The following is an 18,672-nucleotide window of genomic DNA, read 5'->3' on the forward strand; positions in this document are numbered from 1 at the left end:
AGGACAGTGCAACTGGGTTTTAAACGTCAAGGGGGGGCTGTAGGATACTGAGACAGTCCCTCAGTGCAGGGGTGGGTGGAAGGGCCCAGGACCGAGATCGCAGACAGTGGACCAGTTGTAGCAGGGGAGAGGGAGAGAGAAAGCAGAAGCAAAGGTTTTGAGGTGCTTCCGTAAAAGTAGACGGTTCTCCCCAAGATAGTGCGCGGTACAAAACAATATGCCACATAGAACGAACAAGTACAACTTAACCCGTCTTTAAAGCTACTGTATAGTAATTAAATTGCGGTATAAACTCATCTAAAGAGTTACTTACATTATATTTGCATTTTCCATTGTGTCTGTGCGTAGGGCAGCCCCGAAATACCACTCCTTCTATGCCGACGTTATTTCTTCTAATGAACGAACATGAAATGGCTTTCGTTTCTGAAATTATATTCATTATCGTTTCTTACGTGGTCCCGGCCTGTCAAGGTCAAAATACAATAGAACCTTATACTGAGTCGTGGGCCATTCTGGCACCCGAGAAAAAATCAAAGCAGCTGACCTTCACTTTGAACGAGCACACATTCCTAGTTAGCTACATTCAGTGTAAGGCATTCTCACAGGACTTGAAATTTACACTCCATCTTTGCATTTTGTCTGCGTGCTTTGCAGCCCCACAGAACCATAAATACGGAGACATTCTATATTTTTTGAAAAATGATTTATATTACTGTTTGGTTTAATTTAATGCGTTAATGAACAAGGTTGGATAGATACACATATTCAATGGGCCTGCGACATGAGGAGACTCGAGAGAACAGACAATCAAATTACAATCATTTAAACCGTGATGTGTATTTCTCAATGAGCTCTGCTTTAGGTGGACATGGAACAGAGGCAATGTTGGGTGGCAATGCAGTTGTCCCCTGCACAGGTTCGTTCACAACTCCATTTATGTGCCTATCTAGGACGTCAACAATAAGTTTCTCAATAAACTCATATTGCATATCCTCAAACACTGGTTTGATCACCCATTGTTTACTTCTTTTAGTGAAGGCCTTATTGTAGCGAAGCGTCCCTAAAGTTCCGGTCGTCCTACTTTGTTGACGGCCAACATTATGGTTATGTGCCAAGACCGCTAAAAGAGTCCGATTTATCATGCCCTCCATGCCAAAATGCAATCGTTTTGGCCTGTACTTGAGGCACATATTGTGGAACACCTCCAAATCTCCTGTGTGGCAGAATTCCGTGAGTCCCCTCAAAGCTTTTGTTATAGTTTTATCAAATACAATCTTTTCAATGGCTTTGTGAGTGGGTGATGAAGGAATCAACCACTTCTTCTTCCGTGCCTCCTCTGTGGACAAATGGCCATGTTCACAATTGTGGAAATGTTGGTTCGTGTTCCATCGGTGAACGTTTGTACAGTGTGGCATTACTGACCGCCATTTTTCCAGTAGAATTTCCAACGACCCTCCACATGTTTTTGAGCTCCACCAAAGATGGTTGCTGATTGACTTGGACCACTGTGAAATACCTTGCAATTCTTTTTTTTTACCTGCAGCCGACAATTTTTTATTGATTGATTTTGCAAGATGCCAAACGTCAAATTGGTGATTTATATTTTTGTACTGTTCTCTCATTGTCTTGGCAATTGAAACGTGTCTGTCCGTGGCTATCAGGTCGATCACCATTCCCCGCGATTGTAGTTCTTGCAATGATGCTACAAAGCCAACTTTCTCCATGGCCACTGAGGATGTACTTTGTGACACCTGCACGACCACCGAACTCACAATTTTCTTACTTTCCATGTCCTGAAAGTGGTAGGTGCAGTACTTGGCTGAAAATCCTGGGCTGTCGCACTGTCCATCACTGGCTAGCCTGAACCGTTTGCCCGCGAATGTACTATCAATAGACATTTTTTCCATTCTCCAAGCTTCGCTAATGGCTGGAAATAGATAATCGGTTTGGTATTTGTAGAACTGAGTTTTCGCAATGAAATGGATTCCCACAAACTGAAAGAAAGACTCTAACTTTTTAAAACTTGAACCACTAAAAAGTGCAGCCGCTGCACAAAGTAGATTGCCTGCTGGCAGTTGCCCCAGCATGGGTTGTGCAGACCATGTGAAAGGATGATATTTTGTACAGGTGGCATGTATTTTAAGGTTAGTGCCTCGAATTGCACGAGTCACATTAATCAATGGCTCCCCACATACTTCCCCACCTACCAAATGCCCACATTTAATCCGAATAATAATATCAATCAAACAACTATCGAATACAATGAATTTGGCCTCTTTCCTTATACTGTCACTCTGCATCCCAGCTGGTTCGGCCTGTAACGTTGAGGACATGTCACTCACATGAAAGGTAGAATCTCTGATATCGTCTTCCGCTATGTTCAGTGATATTGATGGTGTTTCATTGTCGTCTACTTCATTCTCTTCCATTGCAACATCTGTTCCTTCTCCGGCGATGGGTGAATAAAACAATTTCTTCAACTTTCTCGCGGTCTTAGTTTTTGCGGGTGTGGATTCTGTGAATTGATCTCCGACTGCATCCGAACTACCAGGAGGACATTCACTATCAATGGCTGGTGGTGGTATAGCTCCGTTGTCAATCACTTCATATTCTTCCCATTGGCACGATGCTTCTCCAGTCTCAAGTCCCTGCCAAAAGGTTTGACAAGCAACATCTCTCGTTCGCTTCACTGTCTGTGTAGATCTAGTTCGTACACCCACTCGCAACTAGAGGACAGATTGGAAAAGGGGTGTTCAGTTTAAACACAACTTACAGTATTGAACTATTAACAGTGAAAAACAACATAATATAGTGACCAGGACACTAACCTTCTTTTGCTTTCTTTTCTTTGAAACTTTCTTGCCTCGAACTTCAACATCAGGACGCTGTTGCTCCGACTCGTGTGTGCATGTCTCCACTTCCTCTTGCGCTGCAACGACTATGTTTTCCTGATAAGCACATCCATCACGCACTGACGCTCCATGGACTCCCTGAAACATAGAACTTTCATTAGTATGTATAATAATATCGAAAACACAAAATGTACTTGGGGACCAATACCCACGTACATCTCAATAGCAAAACACGAATGAACGCTTTGTGTAGAACATTCAAACGACAATTATTCACGCATTGTTGATCTAGTTAGATGGAACTGTCAAGATCCATACCTCGGGCTCCTCATAGACTTCCATTGATGATATTATTGAAGATGATGCTTCAGTGACTCCCTGAAACACAGTAATTGCATTAGTATGGTTTTCTATTTTGATAAAAAGAACAGAAAGTTTGTGCAGGCGTGAACGGCTCATCTAAATAGACCTGCACAAATGATCAGTTGTCTAAAATAAATAATGGATATCTAAATATGATTCGATTTGCTCGATCGTTGGAAGTGTCACCACCCAGAAATCTGCATCAACTACTAGGGGTGATGTTCTTGTAGAAGAAGCTCCGTCATCTCCCTGAAACATAGTACTTGCGTTAATAAAGAAGGAAGTATAGCGGATGTAATCACGTCATATGATTTCGCTTCATCGAACTGTCAGTATCCATACCTCGAAATGCATAAGAACATCAAGGGACGATGTAACTGCGGTGCACACTTCTGCAAGCTGTTGCGCCGACCCGTAACTGCACGCTCCCCCTTCTTCTTGGACTAATGCTCCATCGACTCCCTGAAACATAGGACTTTCATTAGTAATGAACACAATATTGAAAAAAGAAGACACATAGGAGGGCGACGACAGAAGGACATATCAATGGCTAAAAACGAAAGAAACATTGTTTGTAACAATCACGCTACAAGAATGCAAGATCTGATGATCTCTATCGATGGAACTGTCCTGAAACGTACCTCGAGCATCTGAGTGACATCAACGGTAGTCGTCAATACGTTGGACTCCTCAGCATCTCCCTGAAAGACAGTACTTGAATTATTTTGGATAACAATAATTATAACTGAAAACAAAGACTAGAGGACGAGTACAAGGGTGTACCATTAGGTAAAATAATTACACGATAAAAAAAACTATTGATTTACATGCCTAAAACAAGTCAGTGGCAGAATAGCCAAGTAAGATTACCCGATAGGCGCTTGAAGTGGCTGATGACTGCAATAACGACACGGATGGAGAATCTTCCGCCTTCATATTGAGTGGATACATAAATGGGGAAATTATTGTTAGCTAATGCTACACACTACCGCAAGGCCGAGAGATAAATACGTAAACTTGACTCACCAGTGGAGGGATGTGGACGAATAGAGTGGGAATAGCGGTTGAGAGCAATTTTCGCCTCGCTCGCGGTGTGTTCTTCTTTATTAGCAATGATGTGGAGTACATGTCAGAGGTAAAGTGCCTGCTGCAGATGCTGTATCGATCACCCCTCTTGTCCGCAAAGACTTCTAGGATTCTACTTTCAAGCTCAGAGGGTGGATATCCGCAATATCGGACCCATTCTCTTATCTGATCTATTGTCTTAGGGAAAACATGCATTATAGTACCTTCAGATTTATTATGGGTCTTCGAAGGGCAACCGCCAATGGAACAGGCAGGCATTGTGGAAAGTTCTGAAAAGTAAAGATCAACAATTCTCTATGAATACCAATGTGTTAAAAAATTAAATGACACATAAAAGGTTCAATGCAAGGTATGTTTTGGTTCTTGGAACTATACACGTTATTCACATGCGGATAAGTATTTGAATAACTTTAAAAAAATAGAAAAATAATTTGACTAAACTCAGAACATGTGACTAGTTCCTTGCATGTACTGTCTTGAACGAAAAGAAATTGGACGCAAAATGAGTATGGTACATGGCCTTACCTTGACGAGCAAACAGTTAGATGCAGGGATCAGAGTAGTTTCTTGTCGTTCACAGGTTGCAAACTGACGAGTTTCCTCGAAGTGGTCACGGAAGTTCACAGAGACGAAGAGCAGATAACCAGCACCTTCACGGGTTGACTAGCAAAGTGCAAAGAAGTTCTCATTAGAAATATGAAGTGGGTTATAAAGAATTCGAAACAGGGGTGTGTTTGTGAATGAATGACGTGTATATGTCGTGGCATTATGTGGATTGCAGGGGGCCGTCCAGCGTGAGGGGGGATGCTTGGCAGGAGACACGGGGTCTGGCGGTAGACATGGGAACAACAACCCATGCTCTATAGACCACTTTGAAGTGTACATGGTCTTTGGCACCTCTTGGCCTTTATCGCTCCCTGGCAGCTCCACTTGCCAGCACAAGTACCCCGGTGCGAACTGCCTTTGATAGGGCGGGGGGTGGATTGGGGCGGTGGTCCTGCAGACAAGACACAGGAAGACTCGTGAATGGAGACACACTTATGTGGATTGCAGGGGGCCGTCCAGCGTGAGGGAGGATGCTGGCCGGAGACATGTGGTGTGACAAGACAAGGCACAGGAAGACTATTCAATGGAGACACACTAGATTCATTTAAAAAATCAAAACAACCATTGTTAAAATATATGTTGGGTTTTATTTTAGATCTTAATTTCAATTGAACATAAATAATAAACATTACACATTGTAAAGTTGCGGTTGCAGCACATCCAGGGAAAATCCGCGGTATTGTCCACTGTCGCTGGGGAAATGTCGTCTAATGGCAAGTACCGCACAGGCAGGTATTACTCTCCGAACGCGGTGTCCGAGCCTCCCGTGAAGCCACCAAGTGAAGCAACGATAGGCCACCAGCCTGTACCACCTGTGAAAATGAAAGATGCAAACTGTATTAAAATGACAACTTTCTTATCACTGTCGATTCAGGTAAAAAATGTCATTTTGCTTTGAAAAAAATTCTATCTAGAAAATGCACAACATGGAACCAATTTACATGCATTCGAATGATGAGACGACCATGAAATAGTAGTGGCATCACTGACATCACAACCAGAGTATACTTACTCGTTACTCGGATTACGCGGACGAACAGTGCCGCAAAGTTCGTGCATAAGCACCATCATCATCCTCAACACGGTCCGTGAGAGGCAGGCTTCCCTGAACTCTGGCAGCTCGGTGATGCATTGCGGACTTGGCTCGCCTTCCGAAATGTAGGCCAAGCACCCGGAATTTTCACGGCAGCAGCAGTTCTCCTCCTCAGTTGGCATTAGCTCGCACCGATTGCACGTGCACCAGGTGGAGACGCCGTCCATGCGACATGGTCCAGGCTCTTCATCCGTTGACTGGTCCTCCCAACTGCCGTCCGAATCCCCATCGTTTTCGCGTGCTTGCCTTTCCAGTAGTTCTTCCTCGGTGTACTCGGGCTCGTACATATACGGCATTATTGTAGCCATTGTGTGGTAAAGAAAGTAAAATAATTTATAGCGGTGGTACTGGTATCTGTTCACACGGGCTACAATCAACGAAGGTAGCTGACCAGAGCACAGAAACGAGTCACAGAATACTCAAAGTAACACACAGAGAGTAATGGAATCGAAAATCTGCTGCTGTGTGTTGTGAAACGGTGTGTTTATACTTATTGAGGAAAGAGGCGTCCTGCCATTTCCATGGCGACAGTTCATTAGCTGAGGCGCAGCGATTGTTGACACGAAACGTGCTTTGGCGTTGGGAAATGGGCGGTACGCGTCTGCTGATGTCAGGCTCAGGGGCGGGGGATTTGATTTAGTGCCGCAAAAGCAGGTGAGCCAGGGCGATGGGGGGAAATGATAGGATTATCAGAAAATGGCGGCTGATTTCGAGTGCGTTAATGGACGAAAAGTCGGGTAAGGTCCATAGGAAAGTTTTCTACGATCTACCGAGTTATGCTTAAAAACACATGGCCGAACCGTAGGGACAATAAAAAAAAAGTCCCGGAACTATCCTTTAAGCCTGGAAATTGAAATGTAGACAATTGCAGAATGGATGATTTAAGAGGCTTAACTGCTTTCCTACATGAGTTTGAACGCCACAGTCACATAATAGATTCCATTTCAGGAGGTGGTGGGTCATGTTGATAGATTTTGTTGCAAATCCTCTAAACTCAAAATGTTGTTATGCCATGTGGATGAACTAAGGCACTCCATTAACCTGAGATGTATCTCATGTCAATTGATCACTTGGACTTTGACACCTCTTCTTCTCTTCTACAAAGTCCTACGTGAATTCCGGGGTAAGCACAAGGTATTGCTTACTGTTAGTAATATCCAACTGGATAGACTGTTTCTAGACCACATGTTTCTTGCATGATCATTTTGGCAAACAAACAGGGTGGCTTTTCTTTCTCAAAGCAGGGCCACATTTGTGTCACTCTTGCCCTGTCAATCAGCTTTTTTGCCTGTAAAACTAGTTTAGACCCTTTGGCTTTTCAGATAAAAAAGTGAAGCTTCTGCAAGACAACAGAGCACATTTTTTCAAAACCCATCCAGTTGTGTACCGTGCTTTATTGTTCACTGGACCTAGTTTTATTACTCCCCACCGAGTAGGCAGGTGCCTATAGAAATTCAAAATAGCAGTTCTACTTATTGCGAGCACATTGACCAATTACCGACACTTTTCCCTCCATTGGAAAGCGCTCACCGTTCAGGAGTCTTGAATATGGTGCCAACGGCTCTATCATACACTGTCTGTGCCAGTTATGTTACTGGAAGACAGTGTTTTTGCTATCTCATCGACCCACTAGTGAAGTGAGCTCTTGCATGGGAGCCTTGCACTTTATTTCACAAAGAAGTGATTCAGCCCATCTTTTCTTTCCATTGAAATTTGTGTTGGGTTATCATTTGAATCAAGACTTTTTTTTTCACTATCCTTTTTTCCGGAATGATTACCTTGACACAGAATTTCTCTTCGGTTGTATATTGACTGAACCAAGGATTTCAAAGACTCAGAAAGGCTTGGTTTATGTTTCGCCCTTCTACAGGGAAGCCGGCTACTAAGACCTCCCTACTCTGCTTGAAGGTCTCTTATATCCTGGAAGCATACAACATTTATAAGATATCTCCCGGCACATGCTGTCAGAACAAAAGCACATTCATACATTTCCTGTAACATGATCCCCCTCAATGGTGTCTCCACGTCTGTGTGTTGAGCTATGGCATTTGCCTTTTGTGACTATACTATTACTCCCTCCTCTCCATCCCCCAGCATGGTGTTTTTTGTCTTTTTTTTTGGCTAAAGATCATTTTTGCCTAAACAGATTATAGGTCTTGCTACTGACTTAAATGTCTTCTGGGTGCTTCAGTCTGCCAGGAGGGCAAAATACAGGGCATACCAAGAAGTCTAAGTTACTAACCATAGGGAATCTCTACTTGGCCCTTGCTGCGGAGCAAAGTACTCTTGGTTGTTGAAGCATTCATGGCGAGAGTGAGACAAAGGTATTAAAGTTAATGCGTGTGTAGTTTAGGTGGGGCCCCACATGGGCACAGACTTCGCTGCAGGCTTTTATTTTTGTAGGTTTTTCAACAAATGGTTTGTTCTCATCTCAGGCTTTGTGGGGTGAGCATGTTACAAGCGATACTTCGGTGAGTAAACCGGTTATTCAAATGCTGATCACAGTGGGAAAAAAAGTAATTCACTTATTTTTTTTGTTTTTCTTTACCAGCTTACCAAACATCTTCCGCCACGAACAATTGGGTATCCGTGGACACTTGCCTACAGTACTGGAAAGAATGGCATGAGTTTAAAAACGCTATACAGAACTATGCTCGGACTGGATACACCAGTGTTACTTGTTATAAAAGACAGCGATGGGCAGGTAGGTAATATTTTCTTTTGGGGACTTCATATATTCTTTGTTTAAGAGAACTAGCGCAATAAGTGCACCTATTCTCTAAACATATTAAAATAAATTACTCGCAATACAGAATATTTCGCGAGCTCAGTAGATAACAAATGTTTGCTGTGCTTGCTATTTTAAAGGTATAACAACCGATTTAGACATATGAAGAACCTAAAAGGTAATAACTCCCTGTAAATCGGAGCATGAAAGTATTTGTGAAATAGGAGGAGAGAAAGACAGACGTGTCAAAAGTGTAGGTTGGATGACATACAAAACATTTATGGTTTTGTAGCATAGGTCTATTGTACATGCATGCATGCCCAATGCAAAGAAAAGTAATCCTTCTGGTGCTGCCTAGGATGGCAGTAATTGGCAGAGAAATAGTGTTTAATTCAAATACAGGGATTTTAGATAATATATTTGTTTCTAAACAGCAACAATGACTCCCTTGAATATCTCAAATGCACTATATCACAACCGTTATTTTATGAGTTTCCTTGCCACTTGTGTAGATTAGCTGAATGTTATTTAGCAGGCTTGTATTCCTCTTTATTCCTTTATGCAAGGAAGTAATTTCAAGTCTAATCGCTTTATACTTCAGTGAGTTTTCCATGGAGATTTCTAAACACTTGGCAATTTGTAAAAAAAAAAAAAAAGCATATAAACTATTTGCTGCAGCTTTCATTTAAATAAGAAAGCAACTCTGAAATGTTTTTGAATTGAATATGTATGAAATATTTATGTATTTAATTAAATTTACAGGGAGAAACAATTCATTTTTGGCATAAAAATGCTTACAAAACCTTTTAACATTGATTTACAGAGCAGAGGGCAAGTGTCGTTAACAACGGTTGAGAGTGTGTGGTTATAATACCAGATTATCCAGGAGAGGTAGAAACCTGAACTAGGGATAAGGACAGTAGATAATGATATAGGAATGGGATAGTGGAGGAAGTGCTAAGTTTTAGAATTAACTGGTGCAGGATAAATACCATGGCATTGTTGTAGAGAGGGAGAGGAGAACCGGGAGATGTGGCGTAGAATGCTATGCAAGTGGCTCTTGAGAAAGAGGAGAGCTAGGAGCTTGGAGTTAAACAGAGATGCAGTCGGAGTAGTGCCGAGAGGGAGCATTCCATAACAAGCGAGCGAGGAGGGGAAGAGAGCGGAAACCAGATGTAGCGCAAAAGGCACAAGAGATGGCAAGGGGGTGAGCTAATGATGATGGTAGGGAGCGAGTGGGAGATTAGGGAATGAGATGGGCCGCTAGGTAGAGTAGGGCATGTATAGTTTTGAAGACGACGAGAATGAGTTTATGCTTTGCCGTCTGTCTCATAGATAACCAGCCTAACTGACAACAGGCTCGGTAGGTGGAAGTGAAGCGGGAAGTTCAAGTGCACACAGATAGCCGTGTTGAGGACTTTGTTGAGAGGTGAAAAAGCACATTTGTGAAGGCCATAAAGTAGACTGATCAAGAGAGTAATGCACAGGTGCTTAGCAGTGTTCCAATGAAGAAGGGGTCTTTTTTCTTTCTTTCTGATATTAGATTAAGTCTAGCCGCAGTGGCAGATTTTGAAATGAGTGAATGCTCCCGGCAAGCCCGTGTCAAGAGCGGGACACCGCGTGGGGAGACGCAGTGAAGAGGGGGGGCCCAAAACACGGCACAGAACGCTGCACCCAGGCGGGTACGAACCTCTGCTGTCTACGCTGAAGCAGTGGGTCAGGAGGGTGTCACAGGCATCCCCATGGTCACTGCTGCTCCTGCAGACGGTTACATGGAGGGGCGGGGGGAGCCCTCAGAATCTAGGGGGGGCAGCACATGGGACAGGCGGGTCAGGTGTCATGGCGGCCTTGGAAGATAAATGAAGGGGATGAGTTTGACCACACAATTAAAGACCATTAAAGACCACCAAGGTTTGGTGGATAAAAAGCCAATCCGCTATAAAACTGGACGAGTGGATACATTGTGTCACTCTGACCTCTTGCATTCTAGGAATTATATGCTACAGACAAGAGACCTCGATACCTTTAGGCATGTTAAACTGAGAATAAGGAGGAGCAGGTTGAGGGTTGCGGAGAGTCTACCTTATTGCTGCAGAAGACGCCAGAGACCTATGGGTGAAAACAAGACTCCCAGGACCCCCCTTGTTAAATCTGCATATTTAAGTAACTTTGGGTCTCACCCTAAGTTACTAGGCGAATCCAGACGTGGACCCCTTGCTAACTATTCTTAGAGAGGCACAGATCCACCCTACTGATGAGGTCCAACCAGACCGAAACACGTGTCTGGGGTTTCTGTTGGTACTCTTGTTCAGAGGAGAATTGCCTCGCATTTCGGTGCTGGACTGCCCCAGGGCAGGACAAAGACTGATATGTTTGGGATATTTCTTCTCTGTGAAAGATAGTGAGCTAAAGACTCTGGGTAAGTCCCTCGTAACCAGGACTAATGTCTGGCAGAGGGACTCCCAGGACCCCCCTTGTTAAATCTGCATATTTAAGTAACTTTGGGTCTCACCCTAAGTTACTAGGGGAATCCAGACGTGGACCCCTTGCTCACTATTCTTAGAGAGGCACAGATCCACCCTACTGATGAGGTCCAACCAGACCGAAACACGTGTCTGGGGTTTCTGTTGGTACTCTTGTTCAGAGGAGAATTGCCTCGCATTTCGGTGCTGGACTGCCCCAGGGCAGGACAAAGACTGATATGTTTGGGATATTTCTTCTCTGTGAAAGATAGTGAGCTAAAGACTCTGGGTAAGTCCCTCGTAACCAGGACTAATGTCTGGCAGAGGGACTCCCAGGACCCCCCTTGTTAAATCTGAAAACAAGACTAGCCATACATGGAAGGTCAAAATGTATAGAAGCAAGTAAATAAAAGCCTTTAAACCACCAATTGGGCCTGTGATCCCACATTTTTGATGGTAGCTCGTCATATAAGGAGGGAAAGGAGCTGAATATCTGAGTATCATCTCCTCAGCGAAGAGTTGATATGAGAAGCCAAAGGAGGAGACCAAGGTTCCAAGAGAAGAGCTATAAAGAGGGAAGAGAAGGGGACCCAGGACTGACCCTTGGGGAACACCAACAATAATTCAGGGTGCCTGGGGGGGGACAGTAGGGAGGTAAGGCTGTTCCAGGACACCTGGAAGTGTCTGGTGGCGAGATATGAAGCAAACCAAGCGAGAGCCTAAGAGATGGTGTTGAGAGTAGGTTTGAATGGTTGACGGTATCAAAAGCAGCAGAGAGGTCAAGAAGAATAAGAATTAATGAATGGTTATCATGACGAGTGGAAGAGATGTAGTTGCCGAATTTAAGGAGAGCTGATTCAGTAAAGGGCAGTGTTGGGAAGCCAGATTAAAGAGGATCCTGGAGGTTGTGTGTGTCAAGGAACTCAGTAAATGGGTTGAAAAGTACACACTCTAGAATGTTGGGATAGTGAGGTAGAAGAGAGGCGGGATGAAAGTTGTCAGGACAATTCGGATCTTGGGATAGTTTTCTTAAGGGTAGAGATGACAATAGCCGACATGTAGGATGATGGAAAAGTCGCATTGTCAAGAGTGTAACTGAATAGGGAAGTAAGATATGGAGCAATACTGCGAGCTGTGTGTTTCACTATGTCTGGGGATAGAGGGTTGATGGGGGCACTTGAAGGGGAAGCCCTGAAAAGAAGGTCAAGAATCTCATCAGGACTCCCAACATGGGCGCCAGGTGGAGAGCAGTGTAACGGCTGAGCGCCGGTCCACCCCGGCACCAAACAATAAAGCGCAATCTTTTGGATCCAACACATATTCCTTCCCCAAGCGAGGTAATGCAGTAGGACTATGGCGGGGCTACCAGTGCCAATATTAGTGCTGTTGGAGTGGCGTGAGGTGCAGCAGAGGACGTGCGGCCCGGGAGCTGGGCCATGTGAGGAATCGGAACAGGGACAGAAGCGGGCTCCGGGCAACAACGACACTATAAGGTTGGCGGCAGCAGAGCATTGAGGAGAGAGCAGGGACCCAGAGCGGAGCACGCCGCAGCCAGAGGTGAGGCTACTGATGCCGGGAACCCCCACCCCCAGTGTCGGAGCCGGTGGGCGAGACCCAGGGATCACCTGAAGCGCCGGAGGGGCGTGCAAGTATAACAAAATCGCCCTGAGGCAAGGTGCTGGCCCCCCCATTCCCTGAGCTGCAGGAATCGCAGGGGGCGCATGTCCAACCTCCGGATCAACGGAGCAGCAGATGGAGAGGAGCCCAGATCCATATCAGCCAGCAGGAAAGAAGGCGAGAGGAGGCAGGCAGCAGCAGCGCTGGGCAGCGGAGCGTTCAGAGGGTCCAAAGGGAGCTTTGTGGAGACCCGCATCTGCAGCTTAAAGCCACCACTTCTGAGAATCTCTCCATGGGTTCATTTAAAAGGGCCCAGCTCAAGGAACTAGCCTTTTTTTGTGCTCCCAAGAGGGACCAGGCTGAAGAGGGCAAGGGGAAGTTGATTAACCCTGGGCTCTTCCTGGGGCTGAATGGTAGCACAGTGAGACAGGGTCCGGGGGGGGCTGAGCGTCCTCCAGGTTGGAAGTGGACTGAGCCGAGATCCTGTAGGGCCCCAACTGCTCCCTGAAAGGTACGGACATGGCCCCCAAGGGCGCAGGCTGAAAGCAAATGGGGGACACAAGGAGGCATGCTCCTACAGACCTCCAGGACTTGGTCAGAGGGCAGTACCACGCTCTGGGGCCTGCCAGAGAACAGAAAGGAGAGGTAACGGAGTGAGAAGAGAGTGGCGGCCTGATGTAAACGGCTTGGGTTAACCAAGTGGTGAGGCACAACAGGGCAAGAGGAGTTGGGGTAAGCAACGTCCAGAAATAAGAGAAGGGACCCACAAACAGCCTCTAAGTCCTCTAAGAAGACGCAGGAGGGCAACCTACAAAGACTGTGGAGAAAGGAAGGGGAGATGGCTGTGGGGAGCAAACACGGCCTACCCCCGGACAGAGAACTCAAGGAAACTGGGAGGCCAGAGAAGGAACAGGTGATCACTGAAGAAATTTGACACCAGTATTTTCAGGACTTGGGGACAAAATCTGAGAGACTATCCAGTCACAACTGTGAGGAACTCATGGTGACAACAAGTGATCACAGTTCAAGGGTGTTTATTGCACAATGAAAGCAGTATGCGGGTTGGAATAAAAGATGGGGACAGGTGTCGACCATCAAATGAAAATAAGGCAGTCCTAGTGGCATCAAGTGAAATAAAAGGGCCTATACTAATAAAACCTATTGCCAGTTCCGTGTGCTAAATACAAAGAGTGTGAGGGCTAAGTTTCAAGAAAGAAAGAAAGAAGTGATCTCAAATGATAAGTCAGGAGGCGGTAGCCTGGGTCTCCTTGCGCCGCGTTTTGAGCATGGGGCAATGTGGAGTTGATGGAGCACAGCACAGTCTCTGGCTTCTCTAGCACGTGACAGTTCCAATGGCAGTTCTCAGGACCATCGATGGCCAAGTTTTGTTTCCTTAGAAAGTCTCTTGTCTTCGGGCCTGATGTGTTCAACTAATCAAAAACAAAAGTTCCTTTAACAAATGAAAGTTTGTTTCCAACATTCAGTGTAGGTGATGGTTTCACCTCTGGGTCCTCCTCTCCTTGACTGACCCTTTTCGTATCGTATCTCACAATTTCAGCTAGGATGACGACTTCACACCCAGGTCCCCCTGTTCTGGGCTGGCCCTCCTTAATTGTAATTCACAGTTTAAATAGGGTGCTGACCTCACCCCTGGGTCCCCCTCTTCTGGGCTGACCCTTCTCAATTTTAATCCACAAATCTTAATGTCTTTTTAAACTGTTCCAAAACACTGTTTCTTTGGGACGCTAGATTCGGCCCTTCCTGGGAGTTGCTTCACAGGTTTCCTCTCAATGCAGGATTTACCACCTTTTCTTTCAGCCAACTTACGCAACAAAGTCTTTCAATTGTATGAGCTTTTGCTCGACCCACACGTACAACAACTTTGTTCCTTTGGCAACCTTCCTATGTTTTCTGTAGTTTCTTAATATGGGGCTCGACCAGAGTCTCTAGAGTTGGCACCCACGTGGTGTCGCTTTCCCTCTGTCGCTGGTTTCCCCTTCACACTTTTTACAGTTCAGTTGTAGTTCATCAGGTTTGTTTCACAACTTACCACTTTTTACACTGTAGGCGTCCTTACTGTTTTGCATCCGGATCTTAGCATCACCCCGATAGCCAGTATCTACTACCCCTGCCAAAACACCCAAGCCGTGCCCCCACGTTAGCCCGGACTTGGATGTCAACCTTATATAGATTCCTTTCGGGGGGTATCAGAGCTAGATCTGTAGGGCGTAACACTCTGTCTCCTGGTTGCGGGGATTCCTTTCGGATACTAGCTAAATCAAAGCCAATAGATTATTTGGTAGGTGTAATCGGGCTGGTTGCCGGCTCACTCAATTTTATAAACTCAAGGGTCCTCCAGTTTGTATCAGCTGAGTCAGATCTCACTTCTGACCCTATATGTAAGGGAATCAAGAGTAAGACTCGGACACAGTGGCAAGTTAAAAGTTGGTTATATCCTTTTTTTGTCAACATAAGAGGGGTTAAGAAAATCATGTCTATCCCTAACTCTACGAGGGGTTTCCCAGCCTCAACAAAACTGAGGACCATCTGTGTCAGGATGCTAAATAAATAAAGCATCCTCAGTCCTGTGTCCAAAACCCTAAACTGACCCTAACATGCTAAACTAAATACAGTTAAGAAGGGGGTTTCTCTGAGATATAAAAGTATTGCTTATTATTGAAGTTTCCATCATGAAATTCTAAAGCGCAGAAACGAAAAGGAATAATGTTCCAACCGGAAAGGGGTACTCCATTCCCCTATATTTCTTCTAGTGGCTTTAAATATTGTATTATCACAATTCCAATATATCCAAGGGGGAAGGCTCTTCCCCTTCAATCTTCTCCACAGTATACAATTCTTTTGAATTACTCTTATCCTTAAAGGGATCTGGTTTCTCCCTTTTCCATTTTATCATTGTACCACGATTTCAAAAAGGGGTTTTTACCCCTGAGCTTTCCTTAGTTCTTCTCTCCCTGGTATACTCTCCTGTCAGGGTGTTGTAGTTTATCCTTACAAAGGGGTATGGGTTCTCCCTTTGATCAATGTTCCATACTTTCAATGTGGGTTTTTTGACCACTTTTGTCACTTCTTCTTTCCCCCCTTGTTTACTCTCCTGGTTTACTCTCCTGCCAGGGTGTCACAATGTCTTATTTGGGTGTTTCCCCCAGACTCACTGTTTGCCTGGTTCACTATCCTTCCAGGGATTCTTCGCTTTGTTTCTCACTCTTTCTTGTACAAAAGAAGCAACACTTCTCCAGTACTTGGTCACTGACACTTTCTTCAAAAGCATTGCATCAGTTGTACTGTCTTTACTTGGATTTTCAACACTGTTTGGTTCTGTACCAATTTTACTGTCTTCACTTAGGCTTTTCACAATATTCGTGTCTGTATCAATTATATTGCCTTGTTAAAAGCTTTTCGCACTGTTTGTCTCTGTGCTAATTATATTGCCTTCTCGGTTTGGCCTTTCTCGCATTGGGGCCAGAATGCAGTATTTGCTTTGAAGCGCCTTGGTTACCCATGTGCGCTCTCTGGGCTTAACAGTCTAGAGAGGCAGATATACACGTCATCTATAGTGCCCGCCCCCTCACCTCTGTCATATTTGAAGAACATTGAGAGCACTGAGCTGTCTCTCCTCCCTGTTCGTAGTGCTTCATACCAGACTGCTGTCTCTGCTATGGTCCATCTTCATAGGTCTTTCCACCAAGTCTCCATTTTCGGTCCATTGGTGGCTTTCCACATCATCGCTATTCTTTGTTTAGCTAATGCCCATGCTAAATTTGTCATCTTTTTCATTGCTCTGTTTTTGTTTGGGTAACTGTATAGCCATAGGAGACAGGCTCCAATTGTCCATTCGGATTCTCTCCCTTAATGTCCATCAACCATTTCAATGGCTTAGGGTCAGTATACACAGTGAGTGAGTCCCATGGAGGTAGGACCGCATCTTTCTAAGGCTCCATACTATGGTAACACATTTCTTTTCCACATGTGGCCACCTGAGTTCTCGCCTCCTAAACTGGTCGCTGATACGACATATAGGTAGTTCCTTACCTTTGTCATCAAGCTGTGATAGTTTTGCTCCTATCCCAGTGTCATAGGTATCTGCCTGCACAGGGAATGATCTCTTAAAGTCAGATGCCCTGAGAATGGGCCTGGCAAAGGGAACCCATCAGGGCTTCGAAGGCCTTCTCACAATCCATAGACCGTGAAACTTGTTCAGGCCTTCTGGAAAAAGGGAGGGCAGTCAGGGGATCAGCTATATAATAGTAGTCTGATACACAGTTCCTGTATTTCCCAGTGAGGCCCAAGAAAGTCCTCACTTGCGTTTGGGTAGTGGGGGTTGTCCAGTTCTGTACAGGCTGTGCTTCACTGGCAAGAGCTTGAGTCTTGCCTCCACATACACCAATTCCATGCTCATGTCAGCCACTGAGTCCAGTGTAATCTGGCACTTGGTTGCCTTCATAGAAAGGTAGGCCTGATGAAGGTCCTGCAACATAATTCTCACATGTCTTATATGTTTCTCCCAAGTGGGGCTGAAGACTGCTATCTCATCTAGAGATATGCTGCATAATTCATCTGTCCCATTCAGAACATATTTATCATCTGGTGGAAAGTGACAGGTGCCATCTCCAACCCAGGAAGCATTACCCTGTGGTAAAGTTCTCTAGTTATTGAAACTGCTGTCTCCACAGGGTATATCTTGAAATACCCCGCAGAGAGATCAAAAAGGCTAATGCAGCATTCGAAATTGAGGGGAGTTGGGAGCTATTTAGCTCATGCTTGTAGCCTAGAAGAGCCTGATAAGCTTGATACCAGCAGCTAGCTACTTTTTGACTCCCAGGCTAACTGATGCCGAACAAGCACACCTATTTGAATTTAACGTTGGGCATTTGGGACTGTCTAAAAATATACATTATGACACATCTCTACAACATTTAAAGGATAAGGGGTCATTAATAATGGATAGAATTATATTTGTGCATATAATGTGAAAGTTAGGTTTGTGGAGTGCGATGTACTCAGCACAGAATCCCTGCATAAAGTCTCCTCCCAGGTCCCCAGGGGAAGGCAGCCGCTACCTGATCCTAATCCTGGTTGTGGTATTAGCTGGGTGGATCATCTGGGAGGAGAAAGGCCCCCAGGGGAACAGGATGACTCTGTTAGAGCCACAATATTTATCTTCAGAGAGGAAGATTTCCATAGTACCAGAATATTTAATGGCCTATTGTCAGAGTAGGGCTTCCCTTCCCAAAGCTACCCACCTTGGTGGTAGTGTAAGCTCTTATGCTCAGCAGTGGCGTAACGGGGGCCCCCGCAGCGTAGCCCCTGTGGGGTGGGGGAACCCCATGGAACCTGTGCCTGCAGGGGGATCCAAGCTGCTTTAAAAATTAAAATGAAAGGCACGTGAGCTCTGCTCTGCGCAGGGCCCTACAAGCGCCTTTTTCATTTTTTTTATTCAAGAGACTCTCCGCTTGCCAGCAAACTGGAGTAGGAGAGGAGCATGTGTCTGTAGTGAGCACTTTGCACGTTTTTAAATTAGGTGTGACCCCATCTCATTAAATAGGCACCATCCGGGCCACACTGACATGGAAAGGGCATACGCTACGTGAGCCTTCACGTTGGCGTGCAGCCAGTAGTTGCCGCCCGTGTGCAGTTCCTAGGTTAGCTCTCTCAGCCAGAAAATGATAAGAGTTTAAAGTTGTCCGCTCCAAGCAACGCTCTACGTCCTTTTGGTTTAATTTGTGTGGCTCCACTTTCAGTTTAACCTGGCAGAGGGGCAGAAGCCCAGGACAGTGAATGGCAAGCCAGCAGCATGTGGATTTAGGTCTCCATGCCTGGGGTCTGATGGGCCGCTAGGGGACACTA

The 18,672-nt window shown here is 45.1% G+C and overlaps 1 protein-coding gene across 6 annotated transcripts in view; it reads left to right on the forward strand.

Annotated features, from left to right (window-relative positions):
- OXR1 (oxidation resistance 1) overlaps positions 1 to 18,672 on the forward strand; it is a 3,084,878-nt gene that overhangs the window by 2,884,076 nt on the left and 182,130 nt on the right. For all 6 annotated transcript variants that reach the window (XM_069621494.1, XM_069621497.1, XM_069621492.1 and 3 more), the window contains one exon: positions 8,552 to 8,704. In XM_069621494.1, coding sequence (XP_069477595.1) covers positions 8,552 to 8,704 — 153 coding nt within the window. The remainder of the gene's footprint in view (positions 1 to 8,551; positions 8,705 to 18,672) is intronic.

The sequence above is a fragment of the Ambystoma mexicanum genome, chromosome 5q, assembly GCF_040938575.1.
Source record: "Ambystoma mexicanum isolate Mex_15411 chromosome 5q, UKY_AmexF1_1, whole genome shotgun sequence".
Lineage (NCBI taxonomy): Eukaryota > Metazoa > Chordata > Amphibia > Caudata > Ambystomatidae > Ambystoma > Ambystoma mexicanum.